Consider the following 19,907-nt stretch of genomic DNA (forward strand, 5'->3'; position numbering starts at 1 on the left):
TGAAAAGGAAAACTTGGCTTCATTGTTCACAGAATTGATTTAAGATATTAGCGTGTGTTGACTTGCAGAAACTGGTGATAACTTTTTCAAGTTCAAATGAATCACAGCAATGCTTGCCTTGTTGTGAAATGTAATTAAACTACAGGTGTCTGGAATTAGATACACAGATTTTTTTTTGTTACTTTTGATATCATTTCTCTTGATTCTCTTGGTAATGGCTACAGGGTTACTGGTGTTTGCGTTAGACACAGCATATTCTGTGAAACATGCTTGTGTGTGTGTTCCTTTGAACTTTCTAAAAGTGCAGGTTTGTTTTGGAAATCACTTTCTGATTCTTGATTTTCTGTATGGATAAGGATATTTAAATGCTTATTTTAAAAATGTGTAAATGAATATAAAAAGCCATTGGTGTTTGGAACATGGACACGGATGGAATGCTTAAGTGAAGGATTTGGGGCAGTGAAGGGGCTCCTCGTTTTGCCAATCAGTTGGTGTTCCTTTTCTTTTTTGCGTAAATGAGTAAAGAACCATTCTCAAGTGTAGGCCCTTGGAAAAAGCAGAAGTCCTAACATACTTAGAATTTCAGCATGTAGTATAAACAACACGGCTGCTGTCCTGAATTGTTATAGATCTTCTAAAGTGTAGATAAAGATCTATATCAAGTATTAGTTGTAAATAATAGTTAGAGGTTTCCTATAAACATAGGAACAGTTTCATAGTAGAAGCAGTCTTAAACTGAATGTTGTGATAAACTATGGAGGATACTCTGATATAAAACTATGTAACTGGATGTGATGAAATTCTTTATTTTGCAGATGTTTATACGAACAGCCTTAAAAATAAGGGGTAGGACCTTAGGGGTCTTGTCTCCACTGTGCAAAGTATGTAACTGCCCTCTCATACACTTCAACGCTGTTTGCTAACAAGAAGTAGTATTAGAAGGAATCAGCTGCTCTGGCTTTGATGCTTTGAGTGCCAGAACTGACATCCTGTATAGCCTGGTTGGAACAATACAGCGAAACTGGTGTCTCACCTTCCTCCAATTATGGAAAGAAGGTACTTGTGTTTATGCAACTGGTTAAGTTGGTGTTTTTAGCAGTTCCTTAAGTGTTTGTGTCGAAGTACTACTTGTTAAAATAAGTGATAGAGCGTTACATATTTTTGTCACGTTGTGTGTGTTTAACAGCAATCATATCATTCACAAGAGAAAGCATGGCTATAATAAATTATTCAATGAGAAATTTGTGACCCACATGGGAGAACTGTAACAGTTACGTGAAAGCATAACATCAAGGCTACCAAGTTTTCAAATAGTTACACGTAAATGTTCCAATCAGATTTTTTTTTTTTTTAACAAATCTGAACTTGGTAATACTATAGAAAACACTTCAATAGAGAATTGATGTTAGTGTTGCCGCATTTTCAGTGTAGGCTTCTAAGCAGTTTGAGGCTTTATAGTTTTAAGAAGGATGAAAGCTGTTCCTTTCATAGTGTTAAATGTTCTTGAATGTTTATGCTTTGAATTTGTTGCAAATAGAGAGGAAGATTGATGCAAAAATGAAGACTGGTTGTGCTCCAGTTGATTTTGATGGTCTGCCTTGTAAAGAACATACCTGCTGGTCGGTTGTGCTAAATTGTTCAGGCTGTCCTTGAAGATATTGTTGTTTCTACTATATAAAATTGTTGGCATCTTTCCCTGAGACTGTTGGTATACTAAAGACTGCAGACTCTAGAGAAAAATATATTTTTTTCTGGTTACCAAGGTACACAAATGGTGCGTTAACTATAAATCATGATTTCAGTGTCTGTATCTTGTTCCTCCTCAGTCTTCTAGCGTGGTGGTTCCAAAGCAGTGAATGGTGTCGGTCCTCAGTGTCTTGTTGAGCTGTGTGCGCCTCTGAACCTTGTTGGCCTTCTAGTCTTTAAACTTGGAACAACTTCATGTTACGGACCTACTATTTGGACTGTGGACCACTATTTGAGAGTAGTTGTTTCTAGATGATTATCCCTAAATCAGGGGATTGCAATTTCTGTTTCATACAAAGACCAGTGCAAGCAAAAGGTCAGCTTCTAACTTTGATAACTGATGGAACGAGGCAGTTTTGAACCTGGACTGGTATAATAGGAAGCAATTAGCAATTTTAAATTTTGTTTCTGTGAGAGGTTTTTCAGAAATGGTGCCTTGGGCCTGGAAGCAGTGTTGCCAGATAAATGCTTGTCTTTGCCCCTTGCAGGTTTGCTGGTGCTGCTTTCTGTTTTGTGGGTGTGTCCTCTCTTGCATGTCTTTGGGAAATCTGAGATGGTTTGTGTATGGAGTTGAATGTTTCTTCCTCCTGGTGAAAGAGGAAGTGAAGCTGCCTTTTAAATGCTTCTGAAGGAATGGTAACCTCAAGGGAGCTCTTGATACCTGTTTTCGGCAGTGATAACATGATGTTGAAAGATTTGGCTTTCCTACAGAAAGGATTTGGCTTTCCTCGGTTGGTTGTATGTATTTGACTAAGGCTTGTGGCTGCATATGGAGCTCCCCTTTTCTTTCCCTAACTTTTGATCAGGTAGGTATGCTCTAGCTTGTTTCCTATATAGATGACTTCTCAGAGCTTTGTTCCTATATGGAATGTATTTGGGTGTTGTTTGTGTTTGGAGGGCTTCACACATTCCTGATTTGAATTCTTCTCACTCGTGGATTTAAATACCAAATGTAAAAACACATAGTTCTAGAAGCGTTTCTTTTCCATTGCTCCAGACTGAACGCAGGTGGTGGTTCACAGGTGGTAGACGGTTTAGTTGTGACTCTTGTTTTCACCGAGTGGCACTCACTTGTGCGCAGTTTCCTTTGTCGTTCTTTTGTTTTTATATATGTATACACAGCATGGCAGTTCAGGAGAGAAGCAAGCAGGCAGTTTCTTTCATTGCTGTAGGTCAAAGCTTCTTCCTTTTTGGCTGGCTTTCTCTTGTATGCTCTCACATGTATAGCTATTTGAAGATAGCCTTAGCAGTTGCATCTCAAACACGTTAATGCAAGCTTTCAAATTGGGAGAGATTTCTTTTATGAGAGTATTTTCCACAAAATCAGTTTTATAACTCTGAATTTACTGCTTTCATGCTAACTTCACTGTTTTTGCCCAGCTTTTGGGAGGAATTTTGTTATGTTACCAATGAATAGACTGTTGTTCTTCATTTACTGGGTAGTAGATTACTGCCAGGATAACTTGATAGGGTGGGGATAACAAGCGTTTTCTTGGCCTTTACTGTACATGGTTGAGGGACTGTAATTTCCCTGTAAATTCTGAAATGGAAAAATTAGGACTTGGCAGGCTTGCAACAGGGAAACAGGAATTGATCCTGCGTGAAACTTGCATGGTTGGCAGAGTCAGGTTTTTGGACCTGTCGCTGCTTCTGGAAGGCTGGTGACCTTTTGTAACTACAGTAGGAAGATTTCAGTGTCTTTAATCAAAGAATCTGTAGGATGATATGACTTTGATCTCTGACCATCTGAAGGTAGGTAGAACTTCCAGCTATCTGTTTCACGGTTACACACAATTAGTTTCACGTCAGTCATTTCTCATTATATACAGTTATGTGGATGTAGTGTTGCTCTGTGTGATAGTAGAAAGCTTAGAAATGTTTTCTAGCCACGTAGAAATGAAGACAGATTTTGGGATGGAAACTTGCAATGTGGTCAGAACCTAACCTACTTCAAAAATTCGTTTTAGGAAACTTTAAGTGCCTTTTTCGGTTAAAAACTTGTGGAATTGTTCTTGCCTGCTGAGGAAGATTTCAAGCCTCTATATAGCACCTACTTATTTGGTGACCTGCGTGCTTTGACAGCATCTGCGAGAACGTGTTCCATAAAATCATCTTTTACAAAAAATGTCGTTTTCAGAAGTTATTAAAATGTCACTGCTTGTTTTGACAGGACAACGGATATGGAATGTGAAAAGTCCTTGCTTGTTTGGCAGGAAACTCAACTCAAACTTCTTTTACGTTTCTTATACAGTTTCATTATTGGCCAAATGTCTCTAATAAAAGGACAATATTTATAAATCCCATGTTCTTGAGGAAAGCTAAATGCAACTAGCTACAAAAGCAAAGAGGCTAATGAAAGTAAATCAGACACTAGCAGTTCATTGAATATAGGGAAAACCTCTTCATCAAGGGGCGGAGGGGAGGTAGAGTTATTAAATATTGCCAATTAACCTCTCTAGGACCCCCTCCCTCCCCTTATTACAGCATTCCTGCAGAGACAGCCTTCTGTCTTAGGTCTAGTCTTCTAAGAATGAAAGGAGCGGGTTTTAGAGCATAGAGTTTTTCATCTGTGGACCTGAACACTTTTCAGAGGTGAGGTAAGTGTGTGTGCAGGGTGGTGGTGCATAGTGAGCTTGTCCTTCTGGTCACTGTTAAATCAATGGCAGAAGCAACTTAATGAAGCATCAGCTTTCACATCAGTGAAAAGTTGCTAGGGTTAAAGTGGAGGTAGAAGTTTCACCTTGGCTTTAGTTTAAAAAAAAAAAAAAAAAAAAGCCAAAAACAAAACAAAAAGCCACGAAGTGATGCCTTAATCTAATGAAAACTATTTGTGGTCTAAAAACTTCGCACCGAGCTTGTGTGAAAAAAGAGCAAAATAAAACAGTGAGTAGCCAGTTAAACTTCTAAACTAATATGAGATTTAAATTGAATTATTAATGGTAGAATATGAGGTCTGTAATTGATCTAAATGGCTTGCTGTTTACTAATAGGAACAGTTAATGTAAGATTGTGAAGTACCCACATTTTTCTTAAGCTTTAAATCGGAACTGTTCTGGATGGTCAGTTGTTCAAAGACACTGTAATTCTTTTCCTTTGTCAGTGATACTACCTGTGTATGTATAAAAGCATTTTGAGTAAATTGCATGTTAAGGCATCTCAGAAAATTTTTAAAGTATGTTAGATAAAGTACATACCACCTAACAATGTACTGCACAAAGGCCCTGAATTTTTTTAAGGAGGCTTGTCATCCAGCTTCGCATCCATCCCCCTGGATAACTGACACCATATTTTTGTTAGTGATAATCCAAATAGCATTTATTCCTTGCAGTGCAAGCTAAGTGTCATGCTATTTCTTTGAATGCGGTGGTGTTTAGCTATTCTAATCCTGGCAGTAGAAAGGAGAGTGTGTAAGCAGTGTCTTCCTTCTGCTGGATGGTTCATGCTTTAGCATGAAACTTCTTGTGAAAATTTGTCTTTAGATGTGCGTTTAAGAAAGTAACTTAAGTCAGAAGTGTAAGTTTTCCAATACAAAAATACTGTGATTTAAACAAAAGCAATGATAAATTACTATGTAATAGAAATCCTAATGTTAGTCTCCACATTACTTATATCTCTACAAAATACCAGCTATTTTGGTGCAGTGACCTGGCTGAATATGACTGTAGCGTTGTCATTAAATTCTGTTATGAACTGGAAGGTGAAAGGCAAGAGTGGTCCCTGTAATAGAGATCTGTGCATGCTGTGGTGAGGTGATAGAAGTATATAACATTCCCTTCCCCCTTGCTAGTCTTGAAAAGGTGGCATGAACCTGTTGTTTTTGAATGTTTTTAAAGAGCAGCCCACACTCCAAGGTTATTTACATCTATAATATAAAAACAGATGTTGTTGTAATCCTTTGGTGATCTTCAAATCCTGCTGCACTAGGTACACATAAAAACCCCGTCGATGAAGAATCTGTGAACAAACTGTTAGTGTGCTGAGTCTTGGCACCTAAGTCCTGGCATCTTACTTGTCTTAGGCATTTGGCTGTTCTCCTACAGAGGCAGCCCTCTGGTGCCCAGAGAAGCTGCAACTTCTGATGCGAGTTTCCAGGTTCCATCTAATGGTGGTAACTCCAAGTTCTCTCTCTGTGTAGAGTAAAAGTAATTCATACTTTTACAGCTGTTAAATTTACACTTCTTTTTCATCAAATAACTATTACTTGCTAAATGAACTTTCCACTGCCCTAGTTTGGTCATGTTCATTAAAAACATTGGAATGGTTTATTTGACTTGGAGAAAATAAGATAAAGTCAAACTTACTGACAGCAGACTTCTTTAGAGAAGAGGCTGAAAACCTGCAGAGTATACACTACAGAGAGCAGACATAGAATAAGCACTTGAGGAGATGTCTGTTTGCAGTAATGGCATCTATCTCCTAAATGAAAGAAGAGTATATGTTCATTTTGGACCACTTGTGCTGGGATAAGTAGAGTAGTTTGAACTTGCAGCTCTAATAGGTGACTTCATGCTGTTGGGAAGGTAGACTGGCAGGAGACGTTGGATCTGAAGGAGGACAGAAAAGGGACACAAGGTAAATGTCTTGTGCTTTCGTAGTGCTTTTCTTCACCTGGCCTTTTAAATACTTCTGTTGTTAGTCTGAATGGGGGAAGAGGTGAAAACAAACAAACAACTTCGAGTTCCTTTACCAAATCCTTTCCTTGGTTGTACTTCCTTGATATCGGGCTATTGTGGTGGTGGCTTTTCACAGGTTTTTCTTTTCTTTTTTTTTTTTTTTAAGCATTATTCTGCAACAGATTAGGATGAAGAAGTGAAGATATGCAACTACAGACGGCAATAATTAAGTGTCAGAAAAGTATTGGGAATGTGAATCTTTACCTTGAAGAAAGGACGTACTCAGAAGGAGGAGTAAACATTGAAAGACCATGTTGGCATATGAGGCTAAACTAGCAATGAATACATTTTAAGAAATCGGTTGCTTATGAGCCCTGCAGAAATATTACAGGGTTTGTTTCTGGATCATATTTCAGAGGAGATAAAGTCCATGGAAGAGAGAGCCTTGGAGATGTAGTGTGATTCTATAAGGAGAGAAAAACTTGAGAGGTAGCTTCTGCTTTATGTTCGTACTCATTCTCTAGGAAAGGTTGTCACTGTGCAGTAATAACTCCAGAGCAACCCAGAACTGACTATCCAAAGTTCATCTGGGAAATCTCACCCTTTTTAGTCATAATTCTGTAGTGCAATAAAAACAAGAAACATGGCCCATTTTTCATTAAGTGATCACCGGAATTCTTAAGTTGTGTGAATTCATTTGGTAAAACAGCGAAGACTTTTGGTAAAAATGTATACTGCTGACATGTTCCTTGAAGTTTTATTTTGAAGCTATGCTGTTGGTGCAGTATGTACTAGTCTGAAGAGATGTACCTCAGTGACTTCTGCCGCACCGTCACCTGTATAACGTCGTGTCTGCGTTTGAGGGAGTAGATAAAATCATGCAGGCTCTAGAGTAAGAATGGGATGCGTTGGGCGTTGATTTTCCAGCTCTTGGGAAAGGTAGAGGATGCTAGAGGAAGCAGAAGAATGAACACCAAGAAGTATCCTCAAAAATCATGGATGTGTGTAAGTAAGAAGGGTTATGTTGAAGTACCTGTAGGCCCTGTTGCAGCATGGTGTAATAGAGGAGGAATATGGTGCAGTCTTCAGTCTCTGCTTGAGGAGTTCATGCTCAACGTGGAAGTCTGAGCCATAACCAGCTTAATTAATTTGAGGCACGGGACAGAATCTTCACGTGGTTGTGCCTGAGATTGGAATAGTTAAATTTCAATAGAAAAAACGAAGTCTTCCTTGAGAAAGGCAAAAGTGTGTAAAATGTGTTGTGTTATTACAAGGTCATAGTGGTTGAGCTGGGTTGTTTTTGTTTTTAAATCAAGTTCATTATATTTTGGTAATTTTTGAGAATCACAGGGCAAAAAGTATAGCAGCTGAATATGTATGTAGAAAGTACAGAAAAAGTCTTATTTGGTGGGTGAACTTAATGAGTGATTCAAGGGTTGCAGTTACATGTTCCACATTAAGCCAAATGAATGATTGACTCTAAAGCCCTAACTTGCTTTAGGTTAGTTTTTCAATACTTTTTTTTTTTTTTTTTTTAAGTCTGCTGTTAAGTGTTATGGGGAACTGCTTTTTCTTTCACAGGAGGAGCTTGTAAAACAAGCTCTTTAAGATTTTATCTTTATAACTGGCTTAACTTTGAGGTGTTAGCTTGTCATACACTACAATCGGGTTCAAACTAGTATTTGAAATAGAATCAGAGTTGATCTGTTTGTTTACTTCATCAAAATGAGACTATACTAAGAAAGTCACAGGCTTTTCTTCTGACCTTGTTGGTTATGATTACATGGACTTTTTTTTTTTTTTTTAAACTGTCCTAAACTTATTATTTTTATTAGCATAAATGAGATTTGTCCCTGCTCAGTCATTTCTTGGACCTCTCCCAAAGGTCAGGTTGCCACAGCACCACTGCAGCATGTGGGCCAGGAGGCCACCTTTAGGTACAGAAAACATAATTCTGGTGGTGATCCTGGAGCTTCTGGCTCGTGTGGAGACAGCTCAGTAAGTAGAAGTAGGTCATAACTTCCATCTATATTCAGTAGTGTTGCGGGCATGTTGTAATCAATAAATCTACTCTCCTATGGCTTGGAGTCAAATTTGGAGCTCAGAAAGGCTTGCCTGTGTTGGCAGCTGGCCACCTGCCTACCTCGGTCAGGGCTTGGGTCACTTCTGTGTCAGCACAGCCAAACATTGTGCCTTTCAGAAATGCGTGCCAGCTTTCCCCTGCTTGGGGGCCGTGTGCCTGTCCTCGTGGCTGCTCTTCCCAGGTGTTCAGGCTGCTGGGTGGAGCACAGGTAACTCATCAGGCTGGCACCTGGCTTGGTTAGAGCACGTTGGTTAGAAAGGTGCTTTTAATGTTTTGTTTAATGATTAGCAGATAGCAAGAAATGTGAAACAAGTGAAGTTTGTAATAATGGCTAAGCAACCTCCTTTTTCCAAAGTTTTGATTAATCAATCAAGATGCATGATGCCAGATAACATGAAACACTGCATATAAAGAACAGAATTTGTTATCTGCATGTAGAAATTTCTACTGCTAGTCCTACCTGTCCCTTTCCCGATCAATCCCTAGGAGTAATGAAAGGGTGGAAAATTGTAACTCTTCAGTGGTCTGGGCTGTGGGGCCCATGGGAGATCCAGAGTGCTGCAGAGGAGCTGTAATCACTAGTAATTTTTGTGCACTGTCCTCCCCATGTGGGTCTCATGACTTCAGCTCTGAATGAAGATGCTTTTTAGTGCATCTAGTGATGCAAAATCTAGCTTTATTATTTCTGGCAGGGCCTCATGAGGCGTGGGAAAGTATGATCATATTAAGATTTTTATTTTGGTAATACATACAAAAAGTGGAGCTGACACTACTTCTGCACTCCGCACCAGTGTTGATTTTGTAATATTGAAATCTGAAATGTTACAGACTGTCCTCTGAAAAGTGAACTAGTAACCTGAGAAAGCATTATATCTGACAGTCTGTGCACATAGGGATCTTGGGAGGAAAGAAAGCCTTTTTTGAAGAAGTAAGGGTGATAAATGCAAGACATCAGATTTCACTAAGCAAGGGACAACCCTAAGGTTACCTTAGGGTTGTTGGGAAATTATGATTTATTAACTGGGAATTTGTTACAAGTGCTAGGTGTATTGAGTTGTTGGGAAGCATAACACCAAAATGGTGAAGCTGTTATTGCTGGTGCATTTTGCTAACAGGATTGCTGGCGTTTGTGGTGTTTGTAAGCACAACGTAGGGTGGAAGCTATAGCCAGAATAGTACCAAATAACCTCGTTGAGTTCAGTTATTTCTGAGCATGTGCATTAAAACTTCAAGCTCAAGTTCTAACGAAGTTCTTAAGTTGATGTGTAGTATTTTGTGTAAATTGATGTAGTATGAATGTTGTATACAGAGATGCAGTTGAGAATTTATTAGTGATAACTGAAAATAAACTGAAGGTTTTCTTGTGCAAAATCCTTGCTTATATTACTTCCTCTGTGGAGCAGTGAAACCAAGCTGACCCAAGACTGTCTGGATTCTGTGTTACCATTGACATTCCTCTCTCCAGAAGGCGTTGCTCCTGGCTCTACTAATTGATGGCCTTCATTTTGCAGGGAGATAAGTACAGAGAAGTTTGTTTATGCCTCAAACACCAATACATGACACTTCTGGGAAATGTGAAACCCTTCAAGGTTATGAATTTGTACAGTTAAAATCTTTAAGTAGGGCTTTTTTCAAGTGTAGGTGGGCATTGCTTTCTTTTATTTGTTTTATTCTTTTAAGCATTGGTACATAAGCAGAATCAGTACAGGAATAATAGAGAAGTATAAGGTACTACTAGGCTCATCTATGGAGTTAATGTTGTTTACATTGGAGAATGCTCTTTTCTGTGTGAAAACTTCTTTTTTTCCTATAAAAATATGTGAGAATTGTTGGAAATTCTGAAAAGCTTGTATAAAATTCCAGAAAGTAGCAGATAATGGGTTAGTCTTCTACATGTATAGCATGCATCTCCTACATGGTTTTCCTAGAATGCAGCTTTTTTTTGGGGGGGGGGGGGGTCTTGGTTACATTATTTAGGACCTTGCTGCAGTTCTTCCAACTTATTTATTGGTGTGCCTCCATTTAGTGTAGAACAGTTTGGAAATATGAAATGGCATTTACTTTTTTGTGTGTATTACAACTGGAATTCATGATCATCTTTACAGTGCAGAGGTGGTATGTGTAGTAAGACTTAATCATTTTGACATTTTTAAACTGGACTTCAGTTTGGTTGTCTGAGCAGTTCTTAATGCATATATAGTTCTTAAGGGTCTGGAGCTGATTTGCGTTTACTTGAAAACTGGGAATGACTTCTGGTTGAGTAGTGAAAAACTTCTATGGAGTACTGGTGGATTACAAGCACAGGATCTTGCGTAGACTTCTGTGGGTTGTGTCCTGCTCTTGAGTTCATAGGAGTAACACAGGTGATGTAAGACCATATTTTAAAGAAAATATATTATGTGATGTCCTAACAAAAGGCAAAAACATAGGTGTCTGATGGATCTGAAGCCGAGTGCTGGAAACTCTTCCCTTGAGAAAGGAGTGTGCAGAATTCAGCTCAAGATGAAACTTCATGGGTGATGCCTCTCAACAGTGAGATCCCCGAGGTGTGAGAGCATTGGATCAGATGTGTGCAGCTATTCTCAGTGTAAATTGTTGATCTTGGTGGTGTAACATCAGTTGTGATTTTACAAGCCTTTTCTAACGGCAACACTTACCCAGTGGCTTGCTTATGTCACCTTTTTTTTCTGAACCTGTTATGCTATGATGCATCCACTGGCTCTGTTTTATATATTCTAAACAGAATTTGAATATATCTGTTTGGAGTTCATTTTTACTTGGCGATCTCTGAATTTGTGCAGCTAGAGTAGCGCTGTGATTCCCAGATCATGCTGTACCTTAATTTGCCTGTGGCAAGTAAGTTGTTTGATAAATTGTTGTTGCAAGCTATTAAGGATCATTTTCTAATAAATACTTTCTAAGTTGGATGTGTTTTAATACTTTTATGAAAACCAGTTTGCTTTATTGGCTGTTTTCATTTTGGGAATATCCTTTGTCTTTGAACTTCTTGAAACCAGAAGTTTCAAATAAGACATCAATATTAGTCATCTAGGGTTGTTGTGAGGTGAAAATAAGAAATCAACGCATTTCGGAGTTTCTGGAACTGTTGAAAAAAGGATTTTTTTTGATTGTCACAACAAATGTAAACAATATTCTGTCATTAAAGATGAATTACTGGAATTCTGCAAGCTAAATATATTGTGTATGAATGGATACATAAACGTGTGCTTTATGAAAACTCAGACAACGTGAAATTTATTTTTGCAATTGTTGACTTGAATCTTTGAGGTAAATGAGATTGTTTGGTTCTTTGAATGCACATCAGGGAATAAAAGTAAGGCTATTAATAAAACTGGAACAAACAAAACCCAAGTTCACCTAGAGAGAGGCCAGGCAGATCTTCAGGCTTGACTGAAATAAACTGTCTTGACAGATCACCTACTTTTTCCTCTTTCTGCTGAGATACGTAGAGTAGTTCATGATCAGGATTTTTCTGTTTTACTTTCTAAAGGAATGGATTAGAACTGGAGAACACCATACAGTGTATTTGAAAAGCTGTGAAGTAAAAAAAAAAAAAAAAAAAAGCTTAGTGTGGGCTTTTGAAGGATGTCTGTAGGCAGCAACATATAAACAAATGCTGGCAAAGATTCAAACTGATACTTTCAAATGAAACGTGAGTATTTTATCTCAATCTGCTGAGGAGCTACCTCTCCTCTTTTCGTAAGGGTGCATCACCTGGTGCCCTGCAGTCACCAAATAGAACAGGAAGATGTAATTGGAAAGGATCCTTTCTGGTCTAACTACAGAAACAATCCATCTGGGCTGTGTTGCAAGGGATTTCTTATGTTTTAAAATCTAGAATAGCAGAAAAAGGCTTATCTGTGTGTGGTGTACTGAAAGACAGTTCCTTGAGACAGTGGAGTAATTTCATGGTTTCACTACTACAGATGTGAGAAGAGATTCAGGTAGCATGTGGGAGGTGATTGTGAAGACTGGTGCTTCACTTTACCTTCTGGCTTTCTTGTGTGGTTTAACGGTTCCTAGTGCAAGCTCTCAACTTTCCTCATCAGTGTCTCTGTAACATGGCGTTGAACAAATGGTTAGGGACTCATTCTACATGCAAATTCAGACCTATAGTAATGTTCCCTTCTGGGAAGGGATGGCTGTTGTCCAGAGATGCCAGAAGATTTTGGGGAGACACTTCTTTGACGTTTTCAACTTGATTCCTGATCACTTTGTGCTGTACAGGGGAGGGAAAGTGGTTACATGATGGTACAGAAGTCTGTTGCAATACGGAAAATAAAGAGGAGAAATGTTGGCCCTGAAGCCAAGGCTAGCTGTCCTGATCTTTGTTGTCAAACAATGTCATGTGGATGTGTATGGCTGTTTGTAGAACTGCAGGCTATGCAGAGGTGAGACTTTGTGTGAAGTTAGCTGGTCTGGTGGAACAACACGTGTAGGTAATGAAAAACTGTTACCTGTAACTGTTGTGATTTTTAGGAGAAATGTGGTATTAAAGATGATGGTGGTTTTTTGTGAATCTTATTTGAGGTTGGATGAAGCTGAAGTGGAAGACAGAGGGTTCTAACTAGTTGTTTGAACAGTGCAGACTACTTCACGTTAGCCTCTTTGATACTGGGGTTAAAGCAGATGATGATGACCTTAGAAAGATGAACAGTTATCCTCTTTGTCTAAAGCTTTGCTAATTCTTATTCAGCACTGTTTGTCCTGCTGCAATCACTACAGCTGTAGTGTATTAAGTGACGTGGGTAACATCTGTCTGGGGAGATTGCAGATTGGGAGGGCTGAGTGGTGCACTAAGGGGATCAAAAGGTGTCTAATAAAACTTCATCTCTTTATTGAGATAATTAATATTTACACCGTGCAAGTACGAGAAAGCTATGTGGATAGGCAAATACCAGAAAGGCCAAACAAATCTACCTTGCTCAAGTAGCTTCTCTATGGAAAAAATCACACTTCAAAGCATTTCTTAGAACTTTCAAGCAGCACAATATTTTATTTGCTACTGGAAGGCTTATTTTCAGTTTTGATGGTAGCTGTTCCTTCAGCAAAACTGGCTGTAATCTGAAATGCAATAAAACTATCACTTCTGTTTTTGTGAAGGCAGCACCCGAAGAAAGGGGGCTTTGTAGCATGTAAGGACAGGACAGGACCCGAGGCAGAGCTTGCCCCCTGGGGGGTTGTCCAGCCGCCGTGCTCTTAGGCCTTTTTGCTTCTGCGGCTTCTGTGCTGCGTGCAGGAGCCTCCCCGAGCAGATTTCCTGTCACAGACTAGCAAGGGGGAGGCTGAGGGGGGAGTGTCTGCACAGGCAGAGCAGGAGCTTCGGCAACTGCCATACTGAACCAACAGCTGCCCCCTTCAAAGGGCAAAAAAGTGCCGTCGTTTTTACACCCGCCCCCAATAGCGAAAGCTCAAGGCCTGAGGGAGAATCGCGGAGCGGCCCTGAGTCCTCCCTGGCCCCTTTCTGCCCGGAGGTGGCACCGCCGTAGCCGCGTCCCTGTGGGCAGCGGGAGCCCTAAAGCAGGGGGCGAGGCAGAGCTCGGCCCGCGGGGGAGGAGGGAGCGGAGCCCGGCCCGGGCGCTGCGGCGCGGGCAGAGGCGCCTCCATCTTGCTGGGACGGGGGCCGGCAGCCGGCCCTTCCCGGCGAGGGACCCGCGGCCGGGCTGGCGGCTCGGAGCCCCGGGCGGGCTGAGGGTGGCGGCCCGGCCCCACCGCGGGGCGGAACCGCCCGGGGCCGCGCCGCCGCCGCCGCGAGCACCTTGCGGGGTCGGGAGCGGCCGCCGGGCCTGACCCTTTCTGCGCTTCTGCCCGCAGATGGCGCAGTGCGTGAGCAGGGTGGAGCTGTCCGTGTCCTGCCAGCGCCTCCTCGACCGGGACGTCGGCTCCAAGTCGGATCCCCTCTGCGTCCTGCTGCAGGACGTGGGCGGCCGCCAGTGGGCTGAGGTACGGCGGCGGCAGCGCCCTCCGCGGTGCGGTCGGGTCCGCGCTCGGCGTTCCCGGGGCTCGTGGGGTGGGGGCGTCGGGGTCCCGCTGCTGTTGGCTTCGTTCGCTGCTCGTGTGCTCGCCTGGAGGTGCGGCGGGGCCGTGGTTTGGCTGCTCCGGCACGTGCTGTCCTTTCTGCGCTCATCAGAGCGCGCTGTGTTCCTGGCCTCTTTCTGTTTTTTTGCCTTTTTTCTTCAACTTTGTTTCTGTGTTTGTACAGTTAGATCGCACGGAGAGGATAAAGAATTGCCAAAACCCCGAGTTTTCGAAGAAGCTGGTTGTCGACTACTACTTTGAGAAAGTGCAGAAGTTGAAATTCGGTGTGTATGACATCGATAACAAGTCCCCTGATCTAAACGACGATGACTACCTTGGAGGGATCGAGTGCACGCTGGGACAGGTACACAGGGGAACACGTGCAGCGATGTACAGTGTAGCAGCAAGCACCGGGTTTGTTGTGAAAAACGGGAAGCAAGGCTGGTTTATGAAAGGCTTTGCCACATTCACGTTTCAAAACATCTTGTTCCTTACGCTTATTTAGCATGTTAGTTTGTGTCCCTGCTGAATGTAGTTAGAGAAATCACGTTGAGTGCAAAGTGAAGGTTAGATGTGCATGGTTTACCAGTCATTATGGAACATAAGAAGCAATTGTAGCACTAATGGGAGATTGGGAATGAGGAAGGCGTGGAGCCTGGAGAACTCCAACAGAGCCTTTTTGATTTCCTTTGCACAAAAAGATCGTCAGACCATAAATTCAGGGAAGTAAGACTGTCTGAGATTCTGCAGTTGATTCCTGAAGAGGAGTTTGTATTGTTGGGTAGGAGAAGAAAGGTGGTATTTGAGATATTAAAGAAAGACTTGATTAGCTAAATAGTCTTTTCTGATTTTCAGCAGCTGTTTGATTACTTGTAATGTAAATATCTTGGGGGAAGCAATAATAGGAGGCTAATATAAAGTTTGAGATATACTAGCGGATATTACTTTGTGGATAGGGAGGGAAAATGTTAAGACTGCTTAACCATTTCAGAAGCACAAACTGGTATCTGTCACTGCAGGAAATGGACTTAAACCCTTTAGAGCTTTTTAGGAGAGTTTTAAAAAATTAATCCTAAAGAATAATTCTTTGTTTTTTGTCTACCTTGATGTTTATAATATCTGTCTTTTAACCTCAGGTTGTGTCCAGCTCAGTGTTCACTCGACCTCTGGAACTGAAGGAGGGAAAGCCAGCAGGAAAAGGCACCATAACGGTAAATGACCTGGTTGTGTGTGGAAAAAATGTCTTCTTATTCTTTGGTATGTGGTCTGGGACAAAGTAACATTTCTGGTTTTGTTTGTCTAATTTCAAATTCTGCATGCGTACAGGAAAGGTATGCATTTGTAACCATACACAGAGTTTCTTCAAGCACAAAGCATAAGCAAAACTCTGTAGGGTGTGTTTGTGTGTGTGTATATGTATATATGTTTATATTTTTTTTCCTTTGGCACAGATTTCAGCAGAGGAGATTAAAGATACCAGGGTTGTCTATTTAGAAATTGAAGCCCGAAACTTGGACAAGAAGGTATTGATTGATTTATTTTTAATGATACTTCATGCTTCTGTAGGTTTTGCTAGTAAAAAGGCAGTAACTGTAAAAATAGTCAGTCTCACTGTGTTGTAAACCTTCAACTAAGCTCTGTAATCCTTGTGTAAGAAAGGCTTGCTGTGTTTTGTTACTGATAATGAAGTGAACTAGAGACATAACAACATGCTGAAAAATACAGTCTTAGATGCGAATTTCAACCACCAGGTTTTGGTTCTGGAGGATTATTTTGGTTTTGGAATAATGTATGTGTTAGTATATTAAATAATTGTCTAGATTGTTGTAACTGTGCAGTTAACTGGGTTTTCTGTAATGATACTAAAGCAGAAGAGGTGGAAATTCAGACGTGCTACCTTGATGTTATTTTAAGCCAAGCAGAATGGCATAATTCATAGTAACAAAATACTCTGAGGAAGCACAGTCTTGGAATCAGAGATGATGTATTATGATGGCTTTGAAAGTGCTGCAGTTTAAAAGAGAAAAACAAAATGAAAGAGGAAAACAAATGTATAGCTTGTTTGACTGTGGTTTGTTTGAAATGTTACGTACTGATGAGCTAGCTGTTCTCTCATTTGAGTAAAACACAGGAGTCTGATGAGTTCTGTCGGGGTTTTGTTTGCAGGATTTCCTAGGTAAATCGGATCCATTTTTGGAGCTGTACAAGCAGGGCGATGCTGGAATGTGGCAGTTGGTGTACAGATCAGAGGTAGTATTTCTACACTGATGTGTTTCTTAGTGTTGAGTTGATCTGACAGCTAGCTCCTACCAAAACCAGGAATGTGTTGCTACTGGTCATGCTGTGCACCAGTTCTGTGATGAAATTTGTAATGTACCCAAAAAAAAAGGGATTTGGCTCACTGACCTGGCAGAAAATGGTTAATTTGCTGTCTGGTCAGTGGGTTAAGCTGGGTTGATGAAGAGTCCAACCGTGCACCAGGGGAGAAGAAGAGTGGTAGGACTCTTCCGCCTTTCAGTGGTGATGATTGGCGTGGCTCTACAATTGAACCCTACTTTGTATTTCTATCTTCTATTTTTAATAGAACTTTTTGCTTGGTGTTCCATACATTGTCAAGGTGGAACTGACTGGGGCTGTTCAGATAGCCCCACAGAAGTACAGAACCCTCATGATATGTTTCTTAGTAACTTGCATACCGCATCCCTCACGTGACATTATGCTGTCGTTTTTTTTTAAGGTGATTAAGAACAACTTAAATCCATGCTGGAGGAAGTTCAGTGTTCCCTTGCAGACCTTCTGTGGTGCTGATTTTAATAAACCTATCAAGGTACAGCCTTCAGAATTTCAAATTTGTTGTTGTGAGAAACCCAATCTGTTGCTATCTTAACTATGAGTAATCAGGTTGTCTAGTCATATTTAAAATTTTAGATTGCCCTTCTGGAATAATAAGAGTATGGCACATAAGTGATTATATGTCTATTAAGTATGAAGTCTGTCCTAAAACATTGTGAGTTGTCAAATTGAGAAGTTAGGGAATGCAGAAGTGACATTCTTCCTAATGATTCATCGTCATAAGAATTATAAATGATTATTTGGCTATTCTGGTTAGCATTTCAGGTTGGGGACTTTCTGTTTAATTGTGGCTTTCTAACACTAAGTAAAAACTGTGAGACTTGTACTTGATAAACTTGAATTTATTAGGATACTGACAGAGTGGGCAGCTAACAGCTTTGTCCATTCATAAGAATGGTGGGCTTATCACAGCTGTTTTTCTTTATGTTTGAACAAGAAATTTGGTTTTGAGTCAGAAATGAAGTTCCTTGTAGTCTTGCATATGATGATTAATGTTCTCTGGTCCTGAATTACGGAGGTGGTAGCTGACCAATTACAACTTTCTACAAGTTTCTACAAAAATAATCTGTTAGCAAATTAATTCAATTTCTGTTCTAAGCAATACACTGATAATACAAAGGCATTTAAAGCCATAACTAGTCTTATGTTGAGTATAGTCTCTGTTTATCTAACTCCTAAACACTTTCCGTTTGCAGAATTTTCCTGCCTCACCCTGTTTGTGAAGAAACCTCATGCTAGAAGTTTGATTTGAAAGGTTTAGCAAAAAGCAATGCATGCTAACCTTTTAATTTGTGCAGCATGAGAGATCGAAAGAATTACTGAGATTATTAACCTGGAAATAGATGTTCAAATCTGCTGAGTTTGTTGAATATGTGACAATGTTCTCAGTGGCAGTTGTGAGCTTTTGCTCTAGGGGAGTCAACAGTCTTAGGTCAGAAAGAAGTCTTGGTCCAAAAGTTCTGAAATAAATGTGGAAAGGAAGTGGCAAAGAGATGTATGTTACCTTGTCAAAACTGACATGACATGGCATGATTTAGACATTACATTACTGAAGTTCAATTTACTACAGTCTAAATTCCTTTTTTTTTTTTTTTTTGGAAGCTTTCTGTGCTTTGGAATTCACTTTGAAAAGCTGTTTTAAAAATTTTAAATTAAAATTTTTGCTGTTAGTTCCTTTCAGATAAAATCCTTGATGCATGTGCAAATAGCATACTAAGTTTCACAATGCATCTGAGAAAAAGAATTAAATATTATCTTTTTCCCTACGGATTATGGAAGTTGATCATAAAAGGGACTTGAGACAGGTGGGAACAGTAGCACTAAAGAATGTAATGTTGCACTGGAGTTGCATTTTTCATTTGGTATGTGATGCTCTGAATCTCTTGTTCGAGGCTGCCTAAGATTTTTTTGGAACAGTTACATGTAGAAAAATGGTTGCTGAAGTCCTTGTACTTCAACATAGTGAAAATGTCCATGTATGTGCATAAGTCAGTTTGTTGTGTCTCATAAACATTAGCTTTGCTAGCAACGCATGATACTTCTGTAGTGGGAAACGTGCACTAAATGTGCGTCTGTAAACATAAATCTTTAGGTCAAATTAACGATGCTGCCTAATATTTTGGTAATTCTTTCTTTGTTGTGATGCAGTCATGTTGTTTTTGTTCCCTGCTAAACAACAGCTCAGTTCTTTGACACATTGTAATCTTCTTACAGTTTCTTTAAGAAAAAGGGCAAATAAAAGCAGTTTTTCTCCCCCATAATTGTTTAAATAGAAATAGTAAACGTAAGATTTAAACAAACAAAACTCCCTTCCTGTCCATGCATTTGATGGCAAGTGCATAAAGGCAAATCCATTTTCTGTGAATGTCGGAAATTTTTCTTGTAGATTGAAGGGGGTCTTTGACCCACTGAGTATATTCCGTGGTTCTTAATGAATATTGCATTGTTCAGTTGAGAATAATTGCATACAGTATCTTGCAGTATTGCTAGCTGACCCCTGAGGTCAGGCCTTGCTTCAGAAAGCAGTTACTGGCAGCTTCAGGTACTTGTTCCTACGTTACATCTTCCACGTGTTGTTTGTAGCAGCACCACTCTTCAGACTACATGCTGTGAATCTAAGTCCATTTTAGAAAACCCTTGCAAAAGGAGGTTTGTTTTAAGCTATATCATGCTGTGAATTGATAACAGGAACAGGTCCTAAATATGTATTTTTGGCATGGACAAGAGTGGACAAGAGCAAGCAGGAGGAAAAAGGGAGGTGCGTAGAGGTGGCAGCAGCTAAAATTCTCTGCAGTTATGTCTTGGCTGTATTAGCACCAACGACACCCCCAGTCTGTACCTCTGCATGATGGCCCCCTTGAGCAACCTCCCTCACATGGTCAAATCACTTCTGAATGATGTTTTAAACGTTAGAGTTGTTGAGAGAGGCAGAGTGGGGTTCATGGAGGAGCCTGGAGGTTGCTTCGTAGTGAAGCATGCAGAAGAGAGGAATGGAGTAGTGGTGGGTTGGGAAAGATGACAGGGAAGAAGCATGGGGCCCAATCTCTAAAGTGACCTTGTTTTCCTATTGGAGA

At 40.3% G+C, this 19,907-nt stretch overlaps 1 protein-coding gene across 3 annotated transcripts in view; it reads left to right on the top strand.

Annotated features, from left to right (window-relative positions):
- The window catches only part of CPNE1 (copine 1), a 41,579-nt gene that overhangs the window by 11,864 nt on the left and 9,808 nt on the right, over positions 1-19,907 (top strand). For all 3 annotated transcript variants that reach the window (XM_082773102.1, XM_082773104.1, XM_082773103.1), the window contains 6 exons: positions 14,278-14,406; positions 14,666-14,845; positions 15,618-15,692; positions 15,933-16,004; positions 16,648-16,731; positions 17,219-17,308. In XM_082773102.1, the coding sequence (XP_082629228.1) occupies positions 14,278-14,406; positions 14,666-14,845; positions 15,618-15,692; positions 15,933-16,004; positions 16,648-16,731; positions 17,219-17,308 (630 nt within the window). The remainder of the gene's footprint in view (positions 1-14,277; positions 14,407-14,665; positions 14,846-15,617; positions 15,693-15,932; positions 16,005-16,647; positions 16,732-17,218; positions 17,309-19,907) is intronic.

Source organism: Aythya marila (assembly GCF_965140915.1).
Source record: "Aythya marila genome assembly, chromosome: 16".
In the NCBI taxonomy this organism is placed as follows: Eukaryota; Metazoa; Chordata; class Aves; order Anseriformes; family Anatidae; genus Aythya; species Aythya marila.